At 38.9% G+C, this 21,700-nt stretch overlaps 1 protein-coding gene across 1 annotated transcript in view; it reads left to right on the forward strand.

Moving 5' to 3' along the window:
* The window catches only part of DNTT (DNA nucleotidylexotransferase), a 170,738-nt gene that overhangs the window by 131,737 nt on the left and 17,301 nt on the right, over positions 1–21,700 (forward strand). The window contains exons 10-11 of the mRNA XM_032232153.1: positions 13,907–14,170; positions 18,235–18,318. Of these exons, the coding sequence (XP_032088044.1) occupies positions 13,907–14,170; positions 18,235–18,318 (348 nt within the window). The remainder of the gene's footprint in view (positions 1–13,906; positions 14,171–18,234; positions 18,319–21,700) is intronic.

Here is a 21,700-nt window from a genome sequence, read left to right on the forward strand (position 1 = left end):
TCCTTATCGACTCCCTGAATAGCAAAAGAAGAAAGGGACATTCAAGTGTCCAAGGGTGTCAAACTCGAGGTCTGATGGCCGGATCTGGCCCACAGAGTGGTTTGATCTGGGAACGCCCTGGAAACAGGAAATGCCTGGCCCCTGGTGCCTCTGACAGTGAAAATGGAGCAGAGGGTTGCAGGAGGTCAGCCGTATGATTCACATGCCTTCATGTAGAACGTCTGCCCAAATAATTTCTAGATTAAGGATGGAGCTAACTTGATGCTGGCAGGTGATTTTTTTCTCTTCCATATATGACTTTGTTTTTACCATTGTGGACTGAATAACACACAAGAATGCCGGATGAGAATGGCATGGTAACTTCATCGATACTGACCGATGAAGCCGAGGTGGTGCAGTGGTTAGAGTGCAGCACTGCAGGCTACTTTAGCTGACTGCTAGTTCGGCAGTTCGGCGGTTCAAATCTCACCGGCTCAAGGTTGACTCAGCCTTCCATCCTTCCGAGGTGGGTGAAATGAGGACCCGGATTGTTGTTGGGGGCGATATGCTGACTCTTTAAACCGCTTAGAGAGGGCTGAAACCCCTATGAAGCGGTATATAAGTCTAACTGCTATTGCTATTGCTATTGACTAATTTCTGTGTGTTCTGCTTTTCAAAGCATTCACTTTAGAAAGGCTTAACAGAAGGAAAAATAAGCATGTGCCGGAGAGGGGGGGGGGACACACTTCATATTTTCATTGTTCATTTTTAAATGCCTCAGACTGAAGGAACGTAAAATACTTGCATGAAATCAGAGGGGCTATTCAGCAGGTTCTGACCAGTTCTGGAGAACCGGTAGCGGAAATTTTGAGTAGTTTGGAGAACTGGGAAATACCACCTCTGACTGGCCCTGCCCTCATCTATTCTCTGCCTCCTGAGTCCCAGCTGATCAGCAGGGAATGGGGATTTTGCAGTATCCTTCCCTTGCCACGCCCACCAAGCCACGCCCACCAAGCCATGTCATGCCCACCAAGCCACGCCCACAGAACCGGCAGTAAAACTTTTTGAATCCTACCACTGCATGAAACCAAACTGAAGGAACGTTAGGTGATATAAATACAAAATTTAAATCCTTTAAACCAAAATAATTGTTATAAATAAGGAAAATGATTTCCCTTTCCCTCGTAATGTTAAGAAGCAGTCTTAAGAGTCTAGGAAAAGACCTTTTGTCTTACAAAGAGCACTTGTATCTGACTCCTTCATCAACGCTGAAATAAATTAATAAATCCCTGCATGTTGCTTTATCCACCATCAAAAATAAGAGTTGATGCCTGCAAAATCAGCCGAGGGTGCTATTTATTTGATCCTCAGTAGCCTGCAACATTCAGATTAGACCTTCTTACAATTTCCACAGCTAACTGCTTGGCTAAAAAGATCAAGAGTGCAGCTTGGGAATCGCCGTTTCAGCTGTATGAATGCAATACAAGGGACTTGTCCAGAGCCTCATCAAATCAGATTAATCAGAAAGGTTGTCCCAATGGATCTAGCCCTGGGCCTTGATTTCTATTTAAAAAACGGCATTTCAAGTTGGAGTCGAATTTTTATTACTTGCTGAAGTCAGCACCTGTGTCATTGCTGCTTAAGTGCAAAAAAGAAAACATTGATACCTCTGTCTGCAGTCTGCTGGTCTTTATGGGTCTCCCTACTTGCCTTCTCCAAGCTGCGGAGCCTTCTAATGGTGGGAAAGCTATAAAGAATAACTTAAGAGGGATTTTATTCCCGAAAATGGCCTCCCTCATCACATTTCCTACTTAGCATGAGCTGCTAATTCTGAAACTCTCCATGGGAGTCAGTGGTGAGTTTCAAAATTTTTTCGAACCTACTCTGTGGGTGTGGCCTCCTTTGTGGGAGTGGCTTGCCGGCCATGTGACCTGGTGGGAGTGGCTTGTCGGCCATGTATTCTCTGTCTGTCTGTCTGTCTGTCTCTCTCTCTCTCTTTCTCTCTCCTTCCTTCCTTCCTTTTGTCTCTCTGTCCCTTTTTCCTTTTTTCTTTCATCTCTCTTACTTTTTCCTTCCTTCCTTCCTTCTTTCTTTCTTTCTTTCTTTCTTTCTTTCTTTCTTTCTTTCTTTCTTCCTTCCTTCCTTCCTTCCTTCCTTCCTTTCTTTCTCTTTCTCTCTCTCTCTCTCTCTCTCTGTGTGTGTGTGTGTGTGTGTGGTGGGTTTCAAAATTTTTTGGAACCTCTTCTGTAGGTGTGACCTGCTTTCCAGGTCCACTGGTGGAATCTCTTCTAACTGGTTCAGTAGATTTGACGAACTGGTGCGAACTGGTTGGAACCCACTTAATGCTAACTTACTTAATGGGCTATAATTACCTACAATCATCCAGCAGGAAAAGAATACTCTCTAGATAAACCCAAGTCACAAAACTAAAAGATTTGTGGAAAGAGCGAGCTCTAAGTAAGTCTAGGTTTTGATTTACCATTTTTTTGTGTGGATTGCATGATTTATACACCTCTAAGACACTGGGCTTGTCGATCAGAAAGGTTGGCAGTTTGGCAGTTCGAATCCCTAGCGCCACTTAATGGAGTGAGCTCCCATTATTTGTCCAGCTTCCGCCAAGCTAGCAGCTCCAAAGCATGTAAAAAATGCAAGTAGAAAAATAGGAACCACCTTTGGTGGGAAGATAACAGTGTTCCGTGCACCTTTGGCGTTTAGTCATGCCGGCCACATGACCACGGAGACGTCTTCGAACAGCGCTGGCTCTTTGGCTTTGATATTTCTGCCCTGAAGACAAATGGAAAGAATTTGTTCAACCTCACAGAGTTCTTATCTTTCTTTAATATCTATTTGCTTCTGTTTTCATCCAATCATTTCTCTACTACTTCTGATACAATATTGTTCTTTGCTGAATTTAATAGTCTTAATGATATGCCTTTATGAAAATGATATGCCCTTATAAAAAAATCCCCTTTTATATCACTATACCATTCAAGTGATATTTATTCTTCTCCTTTCCATTATTTCAATAAAGCTTTCTTCTCTTTAATAGCTAGCTCCTTTAATGTAGCTTGTTGACCATTTTTAGTGACCTCTTGAAATTCACGCAAATGCGCATAAATTGTATTATTGTGGATTTAATTAATCTGAAGCATTCTGGAGAGATCTGACCTTGTTGATTTTCTCTTTCAACTTACATTTTACCAAACCTCTCGTTTGAAAGAAGATACCTCCTTCAAATCAAATAGAATTGTAATGGCTTCATTGCAGGTTTAATCTTGCATATAAAATAAATTTGGTCGCTATAAAATAATTCTAATCAGTTTAACAATACTGATGTGGCCCACCAGCAGAGCTGGCAGCAGAATCAGACAGTGAGGAGGGTTGGGGAGGAACCTGGGCCAGTCCTGGAGTCTGGGGAAGGCTCGGATGAGGGCTCTGTGTCGGAGGCAGAGAGGGGGCCAGAGCCGTATGCCAGTTATCAGCTGCCTTCAGAGTCAGACATCAGTGAGGCAGACGAACAGCTGGAGCCTGTTCCCAGTGTGTGCATGTGCAGAGGTACCAGATGAAGGGAACAGCTAAAGAACTGTTTGATTTGGGAGAAAGACCACAGGTGAATGATGAATGGCCCCTCCCAGAGGAAATAAAAGAGGAGCGAAAGGGGAGTGGAGTTTGCAGGAGACAATTAATTCACTTAATTGGTTCGTGACTCTCCGAGGCTCCTTGCCAAGTTTTGCAGATCTCGGCCTGTCAGCTCTCCAAGCCAGATAAGGTCTGTGACTGTAAATCCTCCCTCGAAAGACTTTGCTGGATGTGAATGAGCAGAATTCACAGTAAATTAATAAAAGAGATTTTTTGTTGGGACAAGGAGTTGCTTCCTGCTCTTAGGAAGCCGAACAAATACTTATATATCAAAAAGGTATGGGTACCATTTACAGTTAAATCTAGGATTACCTGCTCGGTCAGTTTTATGACTAACCATTCTTAGGCAGAGTTGCTTAAATATTTTTTATTTTACAACAAACAGAAAAAATAGGTATAAAGTATCTTTAAGTGTTAATGGACATTATAAATATCAACTTGAAATTCCTATGGTCATATCAGACCAACAGAATAGATTAGTGCTGTCATACTCGTGACCCACGGGCCGGGTGCGTCACACTCTGGCCATGCCGAGGTGGCGCAGTGGTTAGAGTGCAGTTCTGCAGGCCACTTCAGCTGACTGTTATCTGCAGTTCGGCTGTTCAAATCTCACCGGCTCAAAGGTTGACTCAGCCTTCCATCCTTCCGAGGTGGGTGAAATGAGGACCCAGACTGTGGGGGCAATATGCTGACTCTGTAAACCACTTAGAGAGGGCTGAAAGCCCTATGAAGTGGTATATAAGTCTAACTGCTATTGCTATTGCTATTGACTGCAGCTCTGCAGTTCGGCTGTTCAAATCTCACCGGCTCAGGGTTGACTCAGCCTTCCATCCTTCCGAGGTGGGTGAAATGAGGACCCAGACTGTGGGGGCGATATGCTGACTCTGTAAACCGCTTAGAGAGGGCTGAGAGATCTAGGAAGCAGTATATAAGTCTAACTGCTATTGCTATTGCTATGCCCACGTCCAGGGGGAAAAATCATGAAACGTCATGTGATGCTGCTGTGATGCTGTGAGTTTTACACCACTGGAATAGATCCATTAAAATAGTAAAATACGTTGGCTTTCAACAGTTCTTTGCCTTTTGATTAATGAGATAAACAAACAGACAGACATATACACATACTGCGAATTCTTGCCTGCTTTTGCTCGATATCCCCAATTTTGCCAATTTTTAAAAATGTTTTCAACATTTTATGCTCGTGATATTGAGTTTCATGTATGCTTGCTCTGATCTGAACATAGTGATTGACTGGAACTGCACTTGTTACAAATTACACTGGAAATTAGCTATAGTTTTTTTCCCAACACCTTTAACACATTCATTCTTCCTTCATACGGTATATTGCGTTTGTGACTTGATCTTCATTCAAGTAACTTCTTTTGTCCTGAATCACTCATTGTTGTAATCAATCAACATACATTCAGAATCCAATCATTCTGGACCCTATCTCTGCTTTGTTTTATCGCATACGCTTCATAAGTATCATTTCTCATTATATACAACTGACTTTTATGTTTCTCTTGACTTATCCACCCCGATGTTTTTATATAACAGTAAGCAGAATGACATTTTTCCACCCACACATTTTCATCTATTTCGATAAACACTCATACCGTACAACCAATCGCCTACCGCCGAATCTCCTTTTTAATCACATTTACCATGCATTTTTCCATTTTAATGATTTTTCCGTCCACCTTTCCATTTTAATAAACGTTTTAGTAAAATATACAAAACCATCCACTGTTCTTGTTTTTCACCACCTGAATATATCTTTTCCCTGTCAGAAATATACAACCGCCTTGACTTTTGATACACCAACCTTCAAATTCATATTCCTAGTCACAGTAGGTACCTACCTATCTAATATTTGCAGCAAATCACCGAATCTCTCATCCAACAATGCAAATGATCTATATTCAAAAAGTAGACTCTTCCAACTTCACAAGTCCGTGATTCTCGCATCCATTTATTTCTCAATGGTCTGCTGAAGAGCAAAAATCTGGCTTGCAAATTTTCTGCCTGTCAGAAAAGCAGACTGCAATTCCAAATTTTGCACGCTGTCGCCTTCTGTAGCCTTTCAATCAGAAGTCTGGCTTGACCTTCCCAGGCACACTTAGCAAACTAATTCCTCTCACTTGTATATTCAATGTGTGTGTGTGTGTTATATGTGTGTGTATGTGTATATTTAGGCATGCATATGTCTGTGTGTGTATATGTTGTGAATGTATGTATAAAAGTAAAGGTTCCCCTCTCACATATGTGCTAGTCGTTCCTGACTCTAGGGGTGGTGCTCACCTCTGTTTGAAAGCTGAAGAGCCAGCGCTGTCCAAAGACATCTCCGTGGTCATGTGGCTGGTGTGACTAAATGCCAAAGGCACACGGAACACTGTTCCCTTCCCACCAAAGGTGGTCCTTATTTTTCTACTTGCATTTTTTTACATGCTTTTGAACTGCTAGGTTGGCAGAAGCTGTTACATGGCACTAGGGATTCGAACCGCTGAATTGCTGACCTTTCTAATCAATAAGCTCACCGCCTACATACATGTATGTATGTATGTATATGTGTGTGTATGTATGTATATATATGTGTGTGTGTGTGTGTGTGTATGTATGTATGTATGTATGTATGTATGTATGTATATATATAGGATTTTTACAACCCCCGGTATGCCCAAATATGGGAGGAAGGTCACTACTTCCATTCTCTGTCCTTCGGCTCGTCATAAGAGACCATCCAGGCAGAAACCCAATATTTTTACTGTTGCCTTTTTGTTACATTTTGTTGTATTTGTGCTGATAAATAAATCTATTAAATCTAATAGATACCTTTCACCCTGGCCTGGCTGATAATGGATAAGAGCCTGTGGCCTAATGGCTAAGATGTCTGCCTAGTATGTAATATAGCCAAGGTTCAAATCCTAGTAAGGGTATAGCTAGCTGATGAGAGCTAAATAGCTTGAAATAGATCTATATAGTCTCCCTTTATTTATTTATCAGCACAAATACAACAACATATATATATATATATATATATATATATATATATATATATATATATATATATATATATATATATATATATATATATATATATATATATATATATATATATATATATATATATAAAACAAACAAGCCCAGATCCCACACTACTCCTGGAAACACCAAACCTGAAGTAGTCAGCAGCAGCCTGAAGATGACGAATGTGACTTCGTCGAAACGTCGCCAAGACATCTCCAATTCTACGCGGGAGAAAACCCGAACAACTAGATATATATATATATATATATATATATATATATATATATATATATATATATATATATACATACACACATACATACATACATACATACATACATACATATATATACACACACACACACACATATATATGTAGATACATATATGTACATATAAATACATATATGTATGTGTATATATATACATACATACATGTATTGTGTCACAACCCCTGGTATGCCCAAATATGGGAGGAAGCCTACTGCTTCCTTTCTCTGTCTATCGGCTCATCACAAGAGACCATCACGACAGAAAGCCAATATTTTTACTGTTGCCTTTTTTACATTTGTGTTGCATTTGTGCTGATAAATCAATAAAGGGAGACTAGTATAGATCTATTTCAAGCTATTTAGCTCTCATCAGCTAGCCATACCCTTACTGGGATTCGAACCTGGGCTGTATTACATATCAGGCAGTTATATTAGCCCTTAAGCCACAGCCTCTCCTCCTTTATCAGCTAGGCCAGGGAAATAGGTATGTATTGTGTCACAACCCCTGGTATGCCCAAATATGTATACACACACACACACACACAACCATACACACACACACACACACACACACAGACACAGACACACACACACGCTGCATATCGTAGTGAGAGGAAATAGTTTTATATATTTCTTGTTTTTATGTGTCTTTGAGTCGAAGTTGACTCCTGGTAACTGCCTGGATTCGTTCCCTGCGGTTCTTTTTCCATGGGGGAAAAATTATCAGGCACAGATGCAGCCTTCAGAGATACATTAAACAAATTGCACAGCCACTCCATAAGCAAAACGTATTCATTTTCTTTTTTTTTTACTATTTCTCCAATTATTCTTTCTAAACCTGGAGCCCTATCATTTTTCAACGTTCTTGAGACTTTTATGACTTTATTTTCATAATTTTTTTCCCCCCTTGGACACGAAGATTTATAGCATTCATTTCTGCTTCATTCCTCCACACATCCCGAGCATTCTCATACATATCTCTAAAATAGTCCTTCTAGCGTCCTCTTGCTTCAATTTCATCCCCAATCATTCTGTCCTTTTTATTTTTATTTTTTTTATTTTATTCATTCCGCTTAGAGGCTCCTGGCTTGTCTCTCTTCATCCACTTCCAAAATATTTCTTTTTTTTCCCCTCTCGCTTTTCATTGACATTGCTCTGCACTTTCTCTCTTTTAATTTTAACAGTCCCTTGCTCTTCTCTAACGACATTCTTTGCAATTATCTTCTTCCTTATATACACGTAGCGCAATATTGTTCTTTGATATTCATTTTTTTCCAGAAATCCTTCTTTTACGTGATTTTTTTTCCCCCCATCCTCATTTACACCCATCTTTCATCCCCCTCCCACTATCAGTCTTCCAAGCATTCTTTTTCATATTTCACATCAGGGTAATTCCACACACTTCTTATTTTCCACTCTATTCTGGGTATAATAGAGTACACATCTTCCCTTTATTCTATTGGAACTTTAACCTACCATCTACAATATCTGCATTTTTCCTCTATTTTTTCCAATTGTTCAGCATTCACTCTGTTTTTGTTAATTTCTTTCATGTTTTTCCATGTATATTTTTCCCCCCAAGTCTCATTCTTGACTCTACCAAAAATGATCTGTCCCAGATTCAGAATATCTCATCACCTTTGCAATCCTTCACTAATTCTCTCAGCCCTTTATCCTAAACTCTTAAATCCATCATGCCCTGTGTTCAATTCAGGGTGGTTGAAGGTTTTTCGTCGTTGTTGTTGTGGTGGTATATGTATGAATAGATTGATGCTTAAACTATGGCGTAAAACAAGCAGTCATTTTTTTAAAAAATCACCATTCTCATTCATTCTTGGGTCTCTGCAAAATTCTTCTTTTCTTTTTCATCTAGCTCCAACTCATGCGTTTCTGTCAGCCTGCAAAATAATCTTTTCCCTAGATCTCATTCACTCAGAACGTTGCACCGTTTTCTGCAAAACTCACCCCCCCCCCCTGTTTTTCATTATTCATTAGAGTAAAACATCTAACTGATGTCAGCCTAGGAATTCCCTCTTTCTTAATACAGGCAGTCCTCAATTTACAAGAGTTCATTTAGTGACTGTCCGCAGTTAAAATGGCACTGAAAAACCATCTTTCACCCTTACAACCACTCCACTTTATGACGGTTGCAGTGTGCCAGGCTCATGTAGCAATAGCAATAGCAGTTAGACTTATATACCGCTTCATAGGGCTTTCAGCCCTCTCTAAGCGGTTTACAGAGTCAGCATATCGCCCCCCAACAACAATCCAGGTCCTCATTTCACCCACCTCGGAAGGATGGAAGGCTGAGTCAACCCTGAGCCGGTGAGATTTGAACTGCTGAACTGCAGATAACAGTCAGCTGAAGTGGCTGCAGTACTGCACTCTAACCACTGCGCCACCTCGGCTCTTCTTCATGTGATCATCCTTTCTAACCTTCTGAAAAACAAGGTGAATGAGAAAAGCCAGAGTCATTTAATAACCGTGCTACTAACTTAAAAACTGCAGTGATTCATAACTTTGGCAAGGAAGGACATTAAATGGGGGATAACTCACTTAACAATGGTGTCACTTAGGAACAGAGATTTTGGACACATTGTAAGTTAAGGCAGTGTTTTTCAACCACTGTGCCGTGGCACACTAGTGTGCCATGACATAGTGTAAGGTGTGCCGTGGGAAAATTACTCTATATATAGTCAATATAGGCACAGAGTTAAATTTTTTTAACATTTTCTAATGGTGGTGTGCCTCGTGATTTTTTTCATGAAAAAAGTGTGCCTTTGCACAAAAAAGGTTGAAAAACACTGAGTTAAGGACTACCTACACATGTTGTACCGACTCATACTTTGTGACATATCCTTTGGTTCTTTCATTTATAATCAAAACTTCACATCCACATCCATATTTTTTATCATTTAAATGCATCCCAGAAATAAGGCTGCCTTTATTCAGATTTCTCCCTTTCTCCTACAAACAAATAAACAAGCTGATCTCCTTTCCTTTGTTAATTCGTATCTTCTCCTATATTCCTAGTTGGTTATCACAGCCGATCCACAATATGGGCTTATCACCCATCATGGATTGGGTTAATCAACTCTGTCGCATAACACGTTTTAATGAAGTTTTTAGACAAAGTTACTAGTTTATAAACATGCTCATGCCACATTCAGCAGTCTCTGCTTTTGGTATTTATTATTTATTTATTTATTAATAACATTTATAGGTCGCCCAATCCCGAGGGACTCCGGGCGGCTTACAAAAAGAAGAGGAAGAAAGAAATAATAAAAAAGACAAGATTTAAAATCACAACACATGCAGTTGTTCTAATCGGGGTTGGACCTCAACAATGAGGTCAACAGCCCCAGGCCTGCCGGAACAGCCAGGTTTTAACAGCTTTCCTGAAGGCCATGAGAGTGGGGAAGGTCCGGATCTCTGGGGGTAGCTCATTCCAAAGGGTCGGAGCAGCCACAGAGAAGGCCCTCCTCTGGGGGCCCATCAGCTGACATTGTCTGGCTGACGGCATCTAAAGGAGGCCCACCCTGTGGGATCTCACCGGCCGCAGGGAGGTATGTGACAGTAGGCGGTCTCGCAGATACGCTGGCCCTAAGCCATGTAGGGCTTTAAAGGTAATGACCAACACCTTGAATTGCATCCGGAGACCAATAGGTAGCCAGTGCAGCTCGCGGAGGATAGGTGTGACGTGAGTGTATCTCGGTATACCCAATATCGCTCACGCGGCTGCATTCTGGACTAGCTGCAGTCTCCGAACGCTTTTCAAGGGTAACCCCATGTAGAGCGCAAAATTGTTGGTAAAAACAATTACTGTCATTTGCCATAAAAGAATTAGGCTTAAGAAAAAAAGGAAGCCCAAATTTTGCCCCAAATATGTTCCTGCTATTCCATTCATGCTAGAATCTGTAACCTAGACTCTCCTTTCAAGCCAGATTGCCTGCAATCTAGCAACTAAACAGTTTGTGCAGCGTATTGACACACACTCAGGAAGTTCCAATGCAACAGAAGACAAGCATTAATTTTTAATTAATGTCCCCTGTCTAAGTATGACTACGTTTATACGGAAAGCTGTAAGTATTTGTAGAATGCAAACTTTGTAGGCCTTCTGTAACAGAATAGTGGCAACCTATATTGTTTCTTCTAAATTTTAAATATGAAAAACATGGATAGAAGCTTTGGCTCAGGTATTAGAAAAATATACAGCTGCTTTTTGAATTGTGATATGTGGGAGTAACATGAATCTTAGCTATTAATATATAGTAACTTTACTTTCCACATTTTTGCGTAAATAATCTTTGCCACCGTATTAAGGGCTTAAAACTCCAGGATGTCCTGCTTATAATCCTATAATGTGCTGGGTAACTTTGATGGTAAACTATGGACTTCATTTTTCGTCTTGTATATAAGCTCTACAAGATGATGTAGAAAAAAAATACTGTATTTTCTTGACTGCTACATCAAAAGGTGTTCTCTTTTGTGATTGTAATGTTTGATCTGGAATGGGATCAGTTAGGATCACATCCCGCATCATGAAGACATTTTCATATTTGCTCAAGTGGAAATCTTCTACCCATCAAAACATGAAAGGCGATATGTGAATAATTTCTGAAAAACTATTTTAGCATAGTTATAAACTCTCAAGTTGTTAAAGCTCCAATCCTTACAATGATAGTGCAGAACTGCTGTTCACAAATCACATGATTGTCAAAAGCCTCCATTGGAAAGAAAGAACCCCATGGAGATCAATGTAATACTTTTGTCTCTAACTTCATATTTATTTAGGGAATGCTGACAATGTTAGAAGAACGTTTTCTTAGTAAGATTTTTTTTGCAATACATATTTTTGAAATTCTGTTGCATCCAAGCCTCCCAAATAAAAATGAATTAGTCTTAAGACTCTCTGCAAAAGATTTTTTTGAAATAGATAATAACGATATAATGAAAAACTGATTAGTCTATGAATTGAATACTCTAGAATTTTTTGCTTAAAAAAGGATAAGGATAACAACGATTTTATGTATACTTGATAGAGGATTGGTGATATAATGTATAACCTTAAGAACATATTACAATGATATCTTATTGTTGATAAATAATTTTAATAAGGGAAGAATTAAAAATTGGTGTGTGTGTGTATATATATATATATATATATATATATATATATATATATATATATATATATATATATATATATATATATATGTAGGTCTCTAGTTGTTCGGGTTTTCTCCCGTGTAGAATTGGAGATGTCTTGGCGACGTTTCGACGAAGTCACATTCGTCATCTTCAGGCTGCTGCTGACTACTTCAGGTTTGGTGTTTCCAGGAGTAGTGTGGGATCTTGGCTGTTTTGTTCCTTATATTTTGTTCCTTTGTTATAAGGAACAAAACAGCCAAGATCCCACACTACTCCTGGAAACACCAAACCTGAAGTAGTCAGCAGCAGCCTGAAGATGATAAATGTGACTTCGTCGAAACGTCGCCAAGACATCTCCAATTCTACGCGGGAGAAAACCCGAACAACTAGAGACCTACATACTAACACCCGCGAAAACCTCAGAAAACATATATATATATATATATATATATATATATATATATATATATATATATATATATATATATATATATGCAGCGACTATTTAGAATATTTTGTTGAAAAATGAAGGAATAAGATTTATGTTTGAAAGTATGAGGTACAAGGATAACAATGAATATAAGCATACCTGATAGTTGATTGGTGGAATTATGTATAATGGAAAATAGTGATGGTTGGTCAAAAAAATCTTTTCTTTCACATGGGGATTATATAAAGGTATATTGTTATCAAATAGATAACCAAGAATGTAAGGGAACTATGAATTATTGGGGAAAAAATAATGCTAATCGTAATTGAACATATACTGTACAATGAAAGTGAGGTATTTAGTTATACTAGATGAAAAATCTGAGATGGTAAATGTTATTCGAGAATATGGATGTTAAAACACCTGTAACCAAACAACATGCTCTATGTGATGATGCTTTTTTTGTGTGTGTGTGTATGTGTTGTCTGTGTAATAAAAATAAAAATGTATATATATAAAAAAACCAAAAGATTTTTGCAACCCACATTGTTGCTGTGGCATATGTATGTGCTTTGAGACGTACGGGTTGAATACCGTCTTTTTTCGGAGTATAAGATGCACTTCTCCCCCAAAAGAGGGTGAAAATTTGGGTGCGTCTTATACGCTGAGTGTAGCCCCACCCACCACTGGCCCCCACCCTTTGGCCTCTGCCTCCCAGCAATTTGCCTCCTTGCAGCAAACAGCCTGTTCAGTTTCAGCCTGATTAGCACAAGCAGCTGATTGTTGGTTGGATCGGCCTCCCAACGATCAGCTGTTCAGGCTGCAGGGATTGCCATTGCCTATTGCCGCCTCTGCGCATCCTATTTTCGCCCCCCACATCCCATTTTTGTCCTGTGCATGCCCCATTTTCAGCCTCCACATGTCCCATTTTCCATCCATTCCGATCCCCGCTGCCCGCAACGGCGGAAAATGGGGCTTATGGCAAAGTGGAATATCATCTCCTCCTCCAATATTTCCACACAATTTCAGTCTTAGGAGGCAAGGGCTAAGATTGATCCAAAGTCACGTAATGTATCTTAGAGCCGGGGTGGCGCAGTGGTTAAATGCAGCACTGCAGGCTACTTCAGCTGACTGCAGTTCTGCAGTTCGGCGGTTCTAATCTCACCAGCTCAAGGTTGACTCATCCTTCCATCCTTCTGAGGCGGGTAAAATGAGGACCCGGATTGTTGGGGGCAATATGCTGACTCTGTCAACCGCTTAGAGAGGGCTGAAAGCCCTATGAAGCGGTATATAAGTCTAACTGCTATTGCTATTGCTATCTTCATGCTGAGGACAACTTAATGCAAACAGCAACAATCACCTCACATTGGCTCTCAGCATAAATAATGCTAAATGTGTTTCCTTCTAGGAATTGCTCTTATATTATGATCTGATTGAATCAACGTTTGAAAATACAAAGTTGCCAAGCAGAAACGTCGACGCTTTAGATCATTTCCAGAAGTGCTTTGCAATTTTAAAAGTCCACAAGGAAAGCGTGAACAGAGGAAGCGCCAGCCAATCAAAGCTTTTTGCTGACGAAGGAGCAAAAGACTGGAAAGCAATTCGTGTGGATCTGGTTGTTACTCCGTTTCAACATTATGCATTTGCTCTCTTAGGATGGACGGGATCTAGGGTAAATAACTTCCTTTCCTCCTGTTTATATTCCTATCCTAGCTTGTATAAGACAATTGCAGTGCCATACATCTGGGAAAAAAATTGTTCATTTCTTTGGCTTATCACGTGTATATTAATTTTTTTCTTGTTTCTTGTCTGAAGGGTCCAATGGTACTTTATGTCCTGAATAGGTGGAAAAGTACTTTCTGAAATAGTGTAGGTTACCAAGTGAATTTTATAAACTGTTGTAGAAAAATACCTACTTTAAACAAGGAAAGGAAGCATTTTTTTGATTGATGCAATGAAGTATCTTTCATTGGTGAGAACAACTATAGTGATTACTGTGGTCCCAGCCACAATAGCAATAGCAGTTAGACTTATATACCGCTTCATAGGGTTTTCAGCCCTCTCTAAGCGGTTTACAGAGTCAGCATATCGCCCCCACAGTCTGGGTCCTCATTTCACCCACCTCGGAAGGATGGAAGGCTGAGTCAACCCTGAGCCGGTGAGATTAGAACCGCTGAACTGCAGATAGCAGTCAGCTGAAGTGGCCTGCAGTACTGCACCCTAACCACTGCGCCACTTCGACCACCTCAAGGTTGCAAAAGAGTCCTGAAATGCTGTAATCGTGGTTATGGGTTATAGTCTCCCAGAATTGTAACATAGAAATTATCCAGAATGCAATATAAATCATACTGTGTTCTTTACAGCTGAATGCAGCATCTAATAACAACATGGCATGACTTAACGATGTTCTGGTCCAATCCATCTAAATTCTACATTCCTATAAGGGCTCCATGCTCACCCCTTTCTACTGATACTAGAACCTAAACAGTACCCTTTATTGCACCTATATAGCGTGTCCTTTCACACTTGAGACGGGATAACAAGATGGTTTTTGTAATCCATCCTGAAACAGTTACAGAGAACAACTCATCAACTGTTTCAGTTCTTCTGTTCTGCACTGTCTAATATATCTTTCAGACCCATCAATAGCAATAGCAATAGCAGTTAGACTTATATACCGCTTCATAGGGCTTTCAGCCCTCTCTAAGCGGTTTACAGAGTCAGCATATTGCCCCCAACAACAATCCGGGTCCTCATTTTACCCACCTTGGAAGGATGGAAGGCTGAGTCAACCTTGAGCCGGTGAGATTAGAACCGCTGAACTGCAGATAACAGTCAGCTGAAGTGGCCTGCAGTACTGCACCCTAACCACTGCGCCATCTTTATCAAGAAATGATAAAATATTATTTCTCCTCTCTGTAAGTCTTACCTGGTCTTCCCAATCCAGATTCAGTATTTCAGAGAAGCTATAAATACAAAATTCACTGGAGGAAAAACAACAATTTTGCACACAGGAAAATTCAAGTTTGACACTAGTTACCTATGATGACAACTTACTTTCTTTTTTTAGAATTTGAATTTCTTGAGCATATGAAGACTCATTAGGTCATGCATCAATCTGTTCCTCTTGTTTAGGAGACTTTACTTGAGTATTTCAAAATCTTTCTCCTTGGTTATGGGAATTAGTGCTACACTTCTTTAAAATAACAGTTATGTTTAAGAGAAAATGTGCTTGAAAATGCACTTGTCTTTTCTGTTAGAGTTTGTTGGAGAAATCACATTCAGAAAGCACACAAAGATAACTGTTTCATCAGGATTCATTAACTTCTTTATATACATAACATGAATAATAAATATACAATATCAACAGTGGATTCGCCAACCTGGTAGTAATTACAGATAAACACAGGCAGAGGAGAGATCAGCAGAGAACTGTTTAAGTTTGATTCAGATTAAATTAGGTCTCTTGCACAGACTCAGAGCTGCATAGTTAAGCCATGCCCAGGTTGCTAGCTATTTGGCATGGCTCTCATAGAGTTCCTATTGGCTGACCCAGTTGCCATGCCTATACATTGCTATGTCTCTGCCAGTTCATGAATATTCTGACATTTTCATTTTCTGTTTTCTGTTTTTTTAAACTAGTTTCTAAAGGCAGGGAATAGAAGTGTAAAAACTCTAGAGTAAATGTGAAAGAAGGAAATATAATTTTAATAAGCAGAAGGCTTCAGGGATTAAAAAAAATGTAAATAAACGAAGCAAAACCCAAATATTAATTCACATATTTTGTAGACAACTGTACAACATTTGAATTAAAAATGTATTGCATTCTGATTTTATAGAAATTTGATTTTATGGAATAAATAGGGAAATCAGAATATTTTTTTAAAATAACCTTTAGTTCATGTCTTCCTGTCTCCCTAAAATGATAACACTGAAATGGTCAGAAGAATGGGAAGCATGCTTTCAGGAAAGAATCAGCCAAGTTTGTTGAATACAATTTAGGAAGTCTAGACTATAACTGTAATTTATATATTAACTCTAGAGTAAGTATTTAACCCAATGCTATTTATTTCTGAATATTGCTGGAGGCTTCAGTGATTCCCTTAATATTGTATGTATTTTGTGTTTCTTTTGACAGTTGCTTCTAATCTCTAGGCAGCTACCAACAAACATATTATAAACTGTAATGTTTCCTGAAAAAGTGCAAACACCTAAAGATTTTTGTTTTACTCAGGCATCTTCTGTGAGTCAGAAGCAAATGGAATCCACTGTGTGTTTCAATTAAACTTCAACCATCTCTTCTTACAAAGTTATAATTTTTAAGGAGACAGTATTAGCTAATGTGATATAGTATTGTACATGCAGCAGAGTCGCTCTGGGTGAACATCCATTACAAAACTTGTAATGTAATATCACAATATCACATTACTTATGGTTATGTGTGCAGTAATGAGGACCTGGCAGGCTTCCTCATGACTAGTCTATAATATTAGCTCCGAGGAACGTCTTTACTTTAGGATTTTAAAAGTCATTGCGGGACGATATCAATTTATCTTAAATTTATCCTAAATTTATATTGACAGTACATTCATTAAAGTTTATAACAAAGAGTGCTACAATAGATTAAAATAGATAGATAGATAGATAGATAGACGATAGACGATAGACGATAGACGATAGACGATAGACGATAGACGATAGACGATAGACGATAGACGATAGACATAGATAGATAGATAGATAGATAGATAGATAGATAGATAGATAGATAGATAGATAGACAGATAGATAAACGATAGACGATAGACGATAGACGATAGACGATAGACGATAGACGATAGACGATAGACGATAGACGATAGACGATAGACGATAGACGATAGACATAGATAGATAGATAGATAGATAGATAGATAGATAGATAGATAGATAGATAGATAGATAGATAGACAGACAGAGAGACAGAGAGACAGACAGACACAGACAGGGATGGAGGGATGGATTTAGACGATAGATAGATAGACAGATAGATAGATAGACAGACAGAGATGAATGAATGGATGGATGGATAGATAGATGGATGGATGGATATAGATGATGGATGATAGATGATAGATTATAGATTTAGGATTTAGGATTTATTTCATTTATATGCCGCCCTTTTCCCCAAAGGGGACTCAGGGCGGCTCACAACTCAGTCAAGGGAAAGGAGATACAAACAAGGAATAACAAAGACAAACAAACAATACACAATTTAAAAACACACAACAACCATACCATTCGAGAAGGGGGGGCAGAAGCTCTTTAGTCCCAGGCCTGCCGGAATAGCCAGGTTTTAAGGGCTTTGTGGAAGGCCTGGAGGGTGGTGAGGGTTCGAATCTCCACGGGAAGTTCGTTCCAGAGGGTCGGAGCAGCCACAGAGAAGGCCCTCCTCTGGATTGTTCTAGAGAGAGACAAAGAGAGAGATGCAAAGATGGAGATAGACAGACAGACAGATAGACGGATATATATAGATGATAGATATAGATAGATCAAGAGAGATACAGAGATGGAGAGAAAGATATGTAGAAAGATAGATAGATAGATAGATAGATAGATATAGATAGATAGATAGATAGATAGATAGAGATAGATAGATAGATAGATAGATAGATAGATAAGATAGATTGATGAGAGATAGATAGATAGATAATTTGGCTTTGCTGTAATAACACTGAGTATTTTATATGCATGCAGCAATTTGAACGTGATCTGCGGAGATATGCCAGCCATGAGAAGAAAATGATGTTGGATAATCATGCCTTATACGATAAAACCAAGGTAATGTCTTTTCCTTTCTACCGTCATTACTGAATTCATCAATCATTCCCCTGTTCACTGCCTTTTTCATCCCCCGATCTGTTAAGCAGAAATTAGACCTCTGATTGTCAAATAAATTGAAGGTCAAATAATTGCAATTACCTTGAAATATTTCACATGAGTAGCTTTGTACAGAAAGAGGGGAAAAAATAAATTAAATAAAGTTTAAAATGTAGAAGTGAGGCTATTTTTTCCTTCCTTTCTAAAGATTAGTAGAAGAGAAGGTTTCTGCCTACTTATTCAATATTTATATGATTTCCTGTTGGCAAATGATGCCCACAGTGAGAAACACAAATTGTTAACTATGTAGCTTCTACCACCAGGTAATATTCTAGCGTTCTGTTTAAATTCAGGTTTCTTGCATATTTATACACAAACAATTAATGGATTTGGATTTGAGCCTAATCCCTTCCTTTTTCCAGCCCCTAGCCTCTTTTCCTTTATTTTATTTCTCTTATTACTATGCGACTCTCACTTGCTTCCTATTGTTACAAGGGCCACGAGACTTAACCTTGAAGGACGGTAGTGAGTGTTAAGTAATTAAATGAACTCGCATAGTCATTCAAACAATTTCGTATTACAGAGAAAATTGCACATATGAAATAAAACATCACTTAGAGGAACATTTCAGAAAGAATATTAATGGAAGAGAATTTCCAGTTAAAGTCAAAGTAGCAATTTAATTTTAAATTCCAATTATATTCTCCGGAACGTAAAATGTGGGTGTTTGAAATCATCGTTAAAATTTACTTCGTCAACCTATAGAATGCTTTTAATTTGATTTAGCTAAATGACTGAGAGAAAGGAAAACTTGTCTCTCAAGTGCTCAGATTAATAAGTTTTGAATAGAAGCTAAGATCTCAGAGTATAAAAAAAAAGAAAGACTTAATTTCTCGTCTTCCTTGTTTCTTAATCCCCCAAAGGAATAAAATAAATAAGATTCAGTTAGCCTTGAAAACAAAGCCTAGCTGAAACGAAAATAATTTTATGCATACTTCATCCAAAGGAAAGAAATGTATTCCTCTGGTAATAGTCCAAAGACTATGGAATGTTTTGGAAACTCGTGGGAACATTTTCTTCTGAAGCTATACTGATCTGAAAATAGGCCACCTGAGAAGCTGAGGAATACCCAAGTATAATTGTATGATCCTTTCAGGGGTGGCTAGCTAGTATTCTGACCAGCTCTGTGAACCTCCAAACAGACTGGAAACATGAATTAATTCTATTTTATTGTAAGGCTACATTAACAGAATCTTAGCAATAGCAATAGCAGTTAGACTTATATACCGCTTCATGGGGCTTTCAGCCCTCTCTAAGCGGTTTACAGAGTCAGCATATCGCCCCCACAGTCTGGGTCCTCATTTCACCCACCTCGGAAGGATGGAAGGCGGAGTCAACCTTGAGCCGGTGAGATTTGAACCGCCGAACTGCAGATAGCAGTCAGCTGAAGTGGCCTGCAGTGCTGCACCCTAACCACTGTGCCACCTCGGCTCTACGCATGTAATGATTATAGTCTCCTTTCTCAGAATTGAAACACCTTTCCAAAGGTTGGTTATTAAAGTATACATAGGAGTTCATTCCTTAATTTTAGATTTTATCTGGGAAGTAAGGGTAAAAAAGAGATACGGAATTTAGCAGCATACTAAGCAGAATTAAATAAGAATGTCAAATGCGGAAAGCAATGAAAAACGAATAAAAATTTTAAACATTTCCCCATTCTCTTTTCTCTTCTTTCCAATTCCCAAAATGTTGTTACATGATAAGAGTGAAATTTACTCTCCTTAAAAAATAAAATAAAATGAAGGCTTCATTTTTTTTATTAGCTGGGTTCAACTGAGACCCCAATATAACTTAATCATTTCTGATAGAATTATTTCATTTCCTTCACCATTCTGAATGTCCTGCTGTGAACATGCTCCAATTTATCTCCTTTCTTGAAAGAAGTAAACACAACTCTCCAGATATGGCCAGACTAGAGCAGAATAAAGAGCAGTTATTATTTTTTTATGATCACAATGCTGTATTCCCATAAATACAGCATAAGATAATCCTCAAATGACTTGCACAATTAGCCTATCGCTAGCAATTACCAATCAAGGCCGATTAAATCAAATGTATTTAGCTATAGCCATTGACCAGCAAGATAACCAAATAACAATAATAAGAAGAAAAGTAATGACCAAATGCAATAAAATAATGTAATGGCCATATAAACTCCCCAAGATAGAATATTAAAAACCAGAGAAAAAAGAGAATAAGAATAGAATAAGGGAGAATAAAACAATATCAAATATGATGTGAGAGAAATCGAATAACTTACAAATGCTAGAAGAAAAAAGGGCATTTCACAGTGTCATCATCAATGCTTTCATGATGTTTTTTTTTAATGTAATTACTATGGATAGAAGCTTAGCAACTCTTTTGAGGTGGCGCAGTGGTTAGGGTGCAGTACTGCAGGCCACTTCAGCTGACTGCTATCTGCAGTTCGGCGGTTCAAATCTCACCGTCGTCGTCAATGTTTCTGTTTTATTCTTATCGAGGACTTATTTTCACTTTGCTTCTTGTTGTACTGATGTTTTAATAGTCTTCTCTGCTCAGAACTGCATATAAGAGATGGGCAGCCATAAAAATTGAACAATCAATCAAATATAATTAGGGAAGCCCGTCCTGTATGAAGCATCCCTCTGGGGTTTTGGACTGTGTATGTACGGAATGGAACAACTCACCATGGCCATGGGACAACTTACCACAGGACAATTCAGTAATTCAATTATTTAAAATAAATAAAAATATTTTAATTTTTGTCATTCACATTTCATTTTGTCCCTGCTTTTGTATCCTTTCTTTAATGATTCTATTTCACAATTCTTTAATATTAGTGAAACTCTTGTTCTGAAGAGAGTTGTCCTACTGCAAATTTGCCATGGTAAGTTTTTCTCTGGTGTGTTGGCCATGGAAAGTTGACCGTGGTGAGTTGGCCATGATGAGTTGACCGTGGTGAGTTGGCCATGATGAGTTGACCGTGGTGAGTTGGCCATGATGAGTTGACCGTGGTGAGTTGGCCATGATGAGTTGACCATGGTGAGTTGGCCATGATGAGTTGACCGTGGTGAGTTGGCCATGATGAGTTGACCGTGGTGAGTTGGCCATGATGAGTTGACTGTGGTGAGTTGGCCATGATGAGTTGACCGTGGTGAGTTGGCCATGATGAGTTGACTGTGGTGAGTTGGCCATGATGAGTTGACCGTGGTGAGTTGGCCATGATAAGTTGACTGTGGTGAGTTGGCCATGATGAGTTGACCATGGTGAGTTGGCCATGGGATGAGTTGGCCATGGGAGGTTG

This window comes from Thamnophis elegans, chromosome 15, assembly GCF_009769535.1.
Source record: "Thamnophis elegans isolate rThaEle1 chromosome 15, rThaEle1.pri, whole genome shotgun sequence".
Classification (NCBI taxonomy): domain Eukaryota; kingdom Metazoa; phylum Chordata; class Lepidosauria; order Squamata; family Colubridae; genus Thamnophis; species Thamnophis elegans.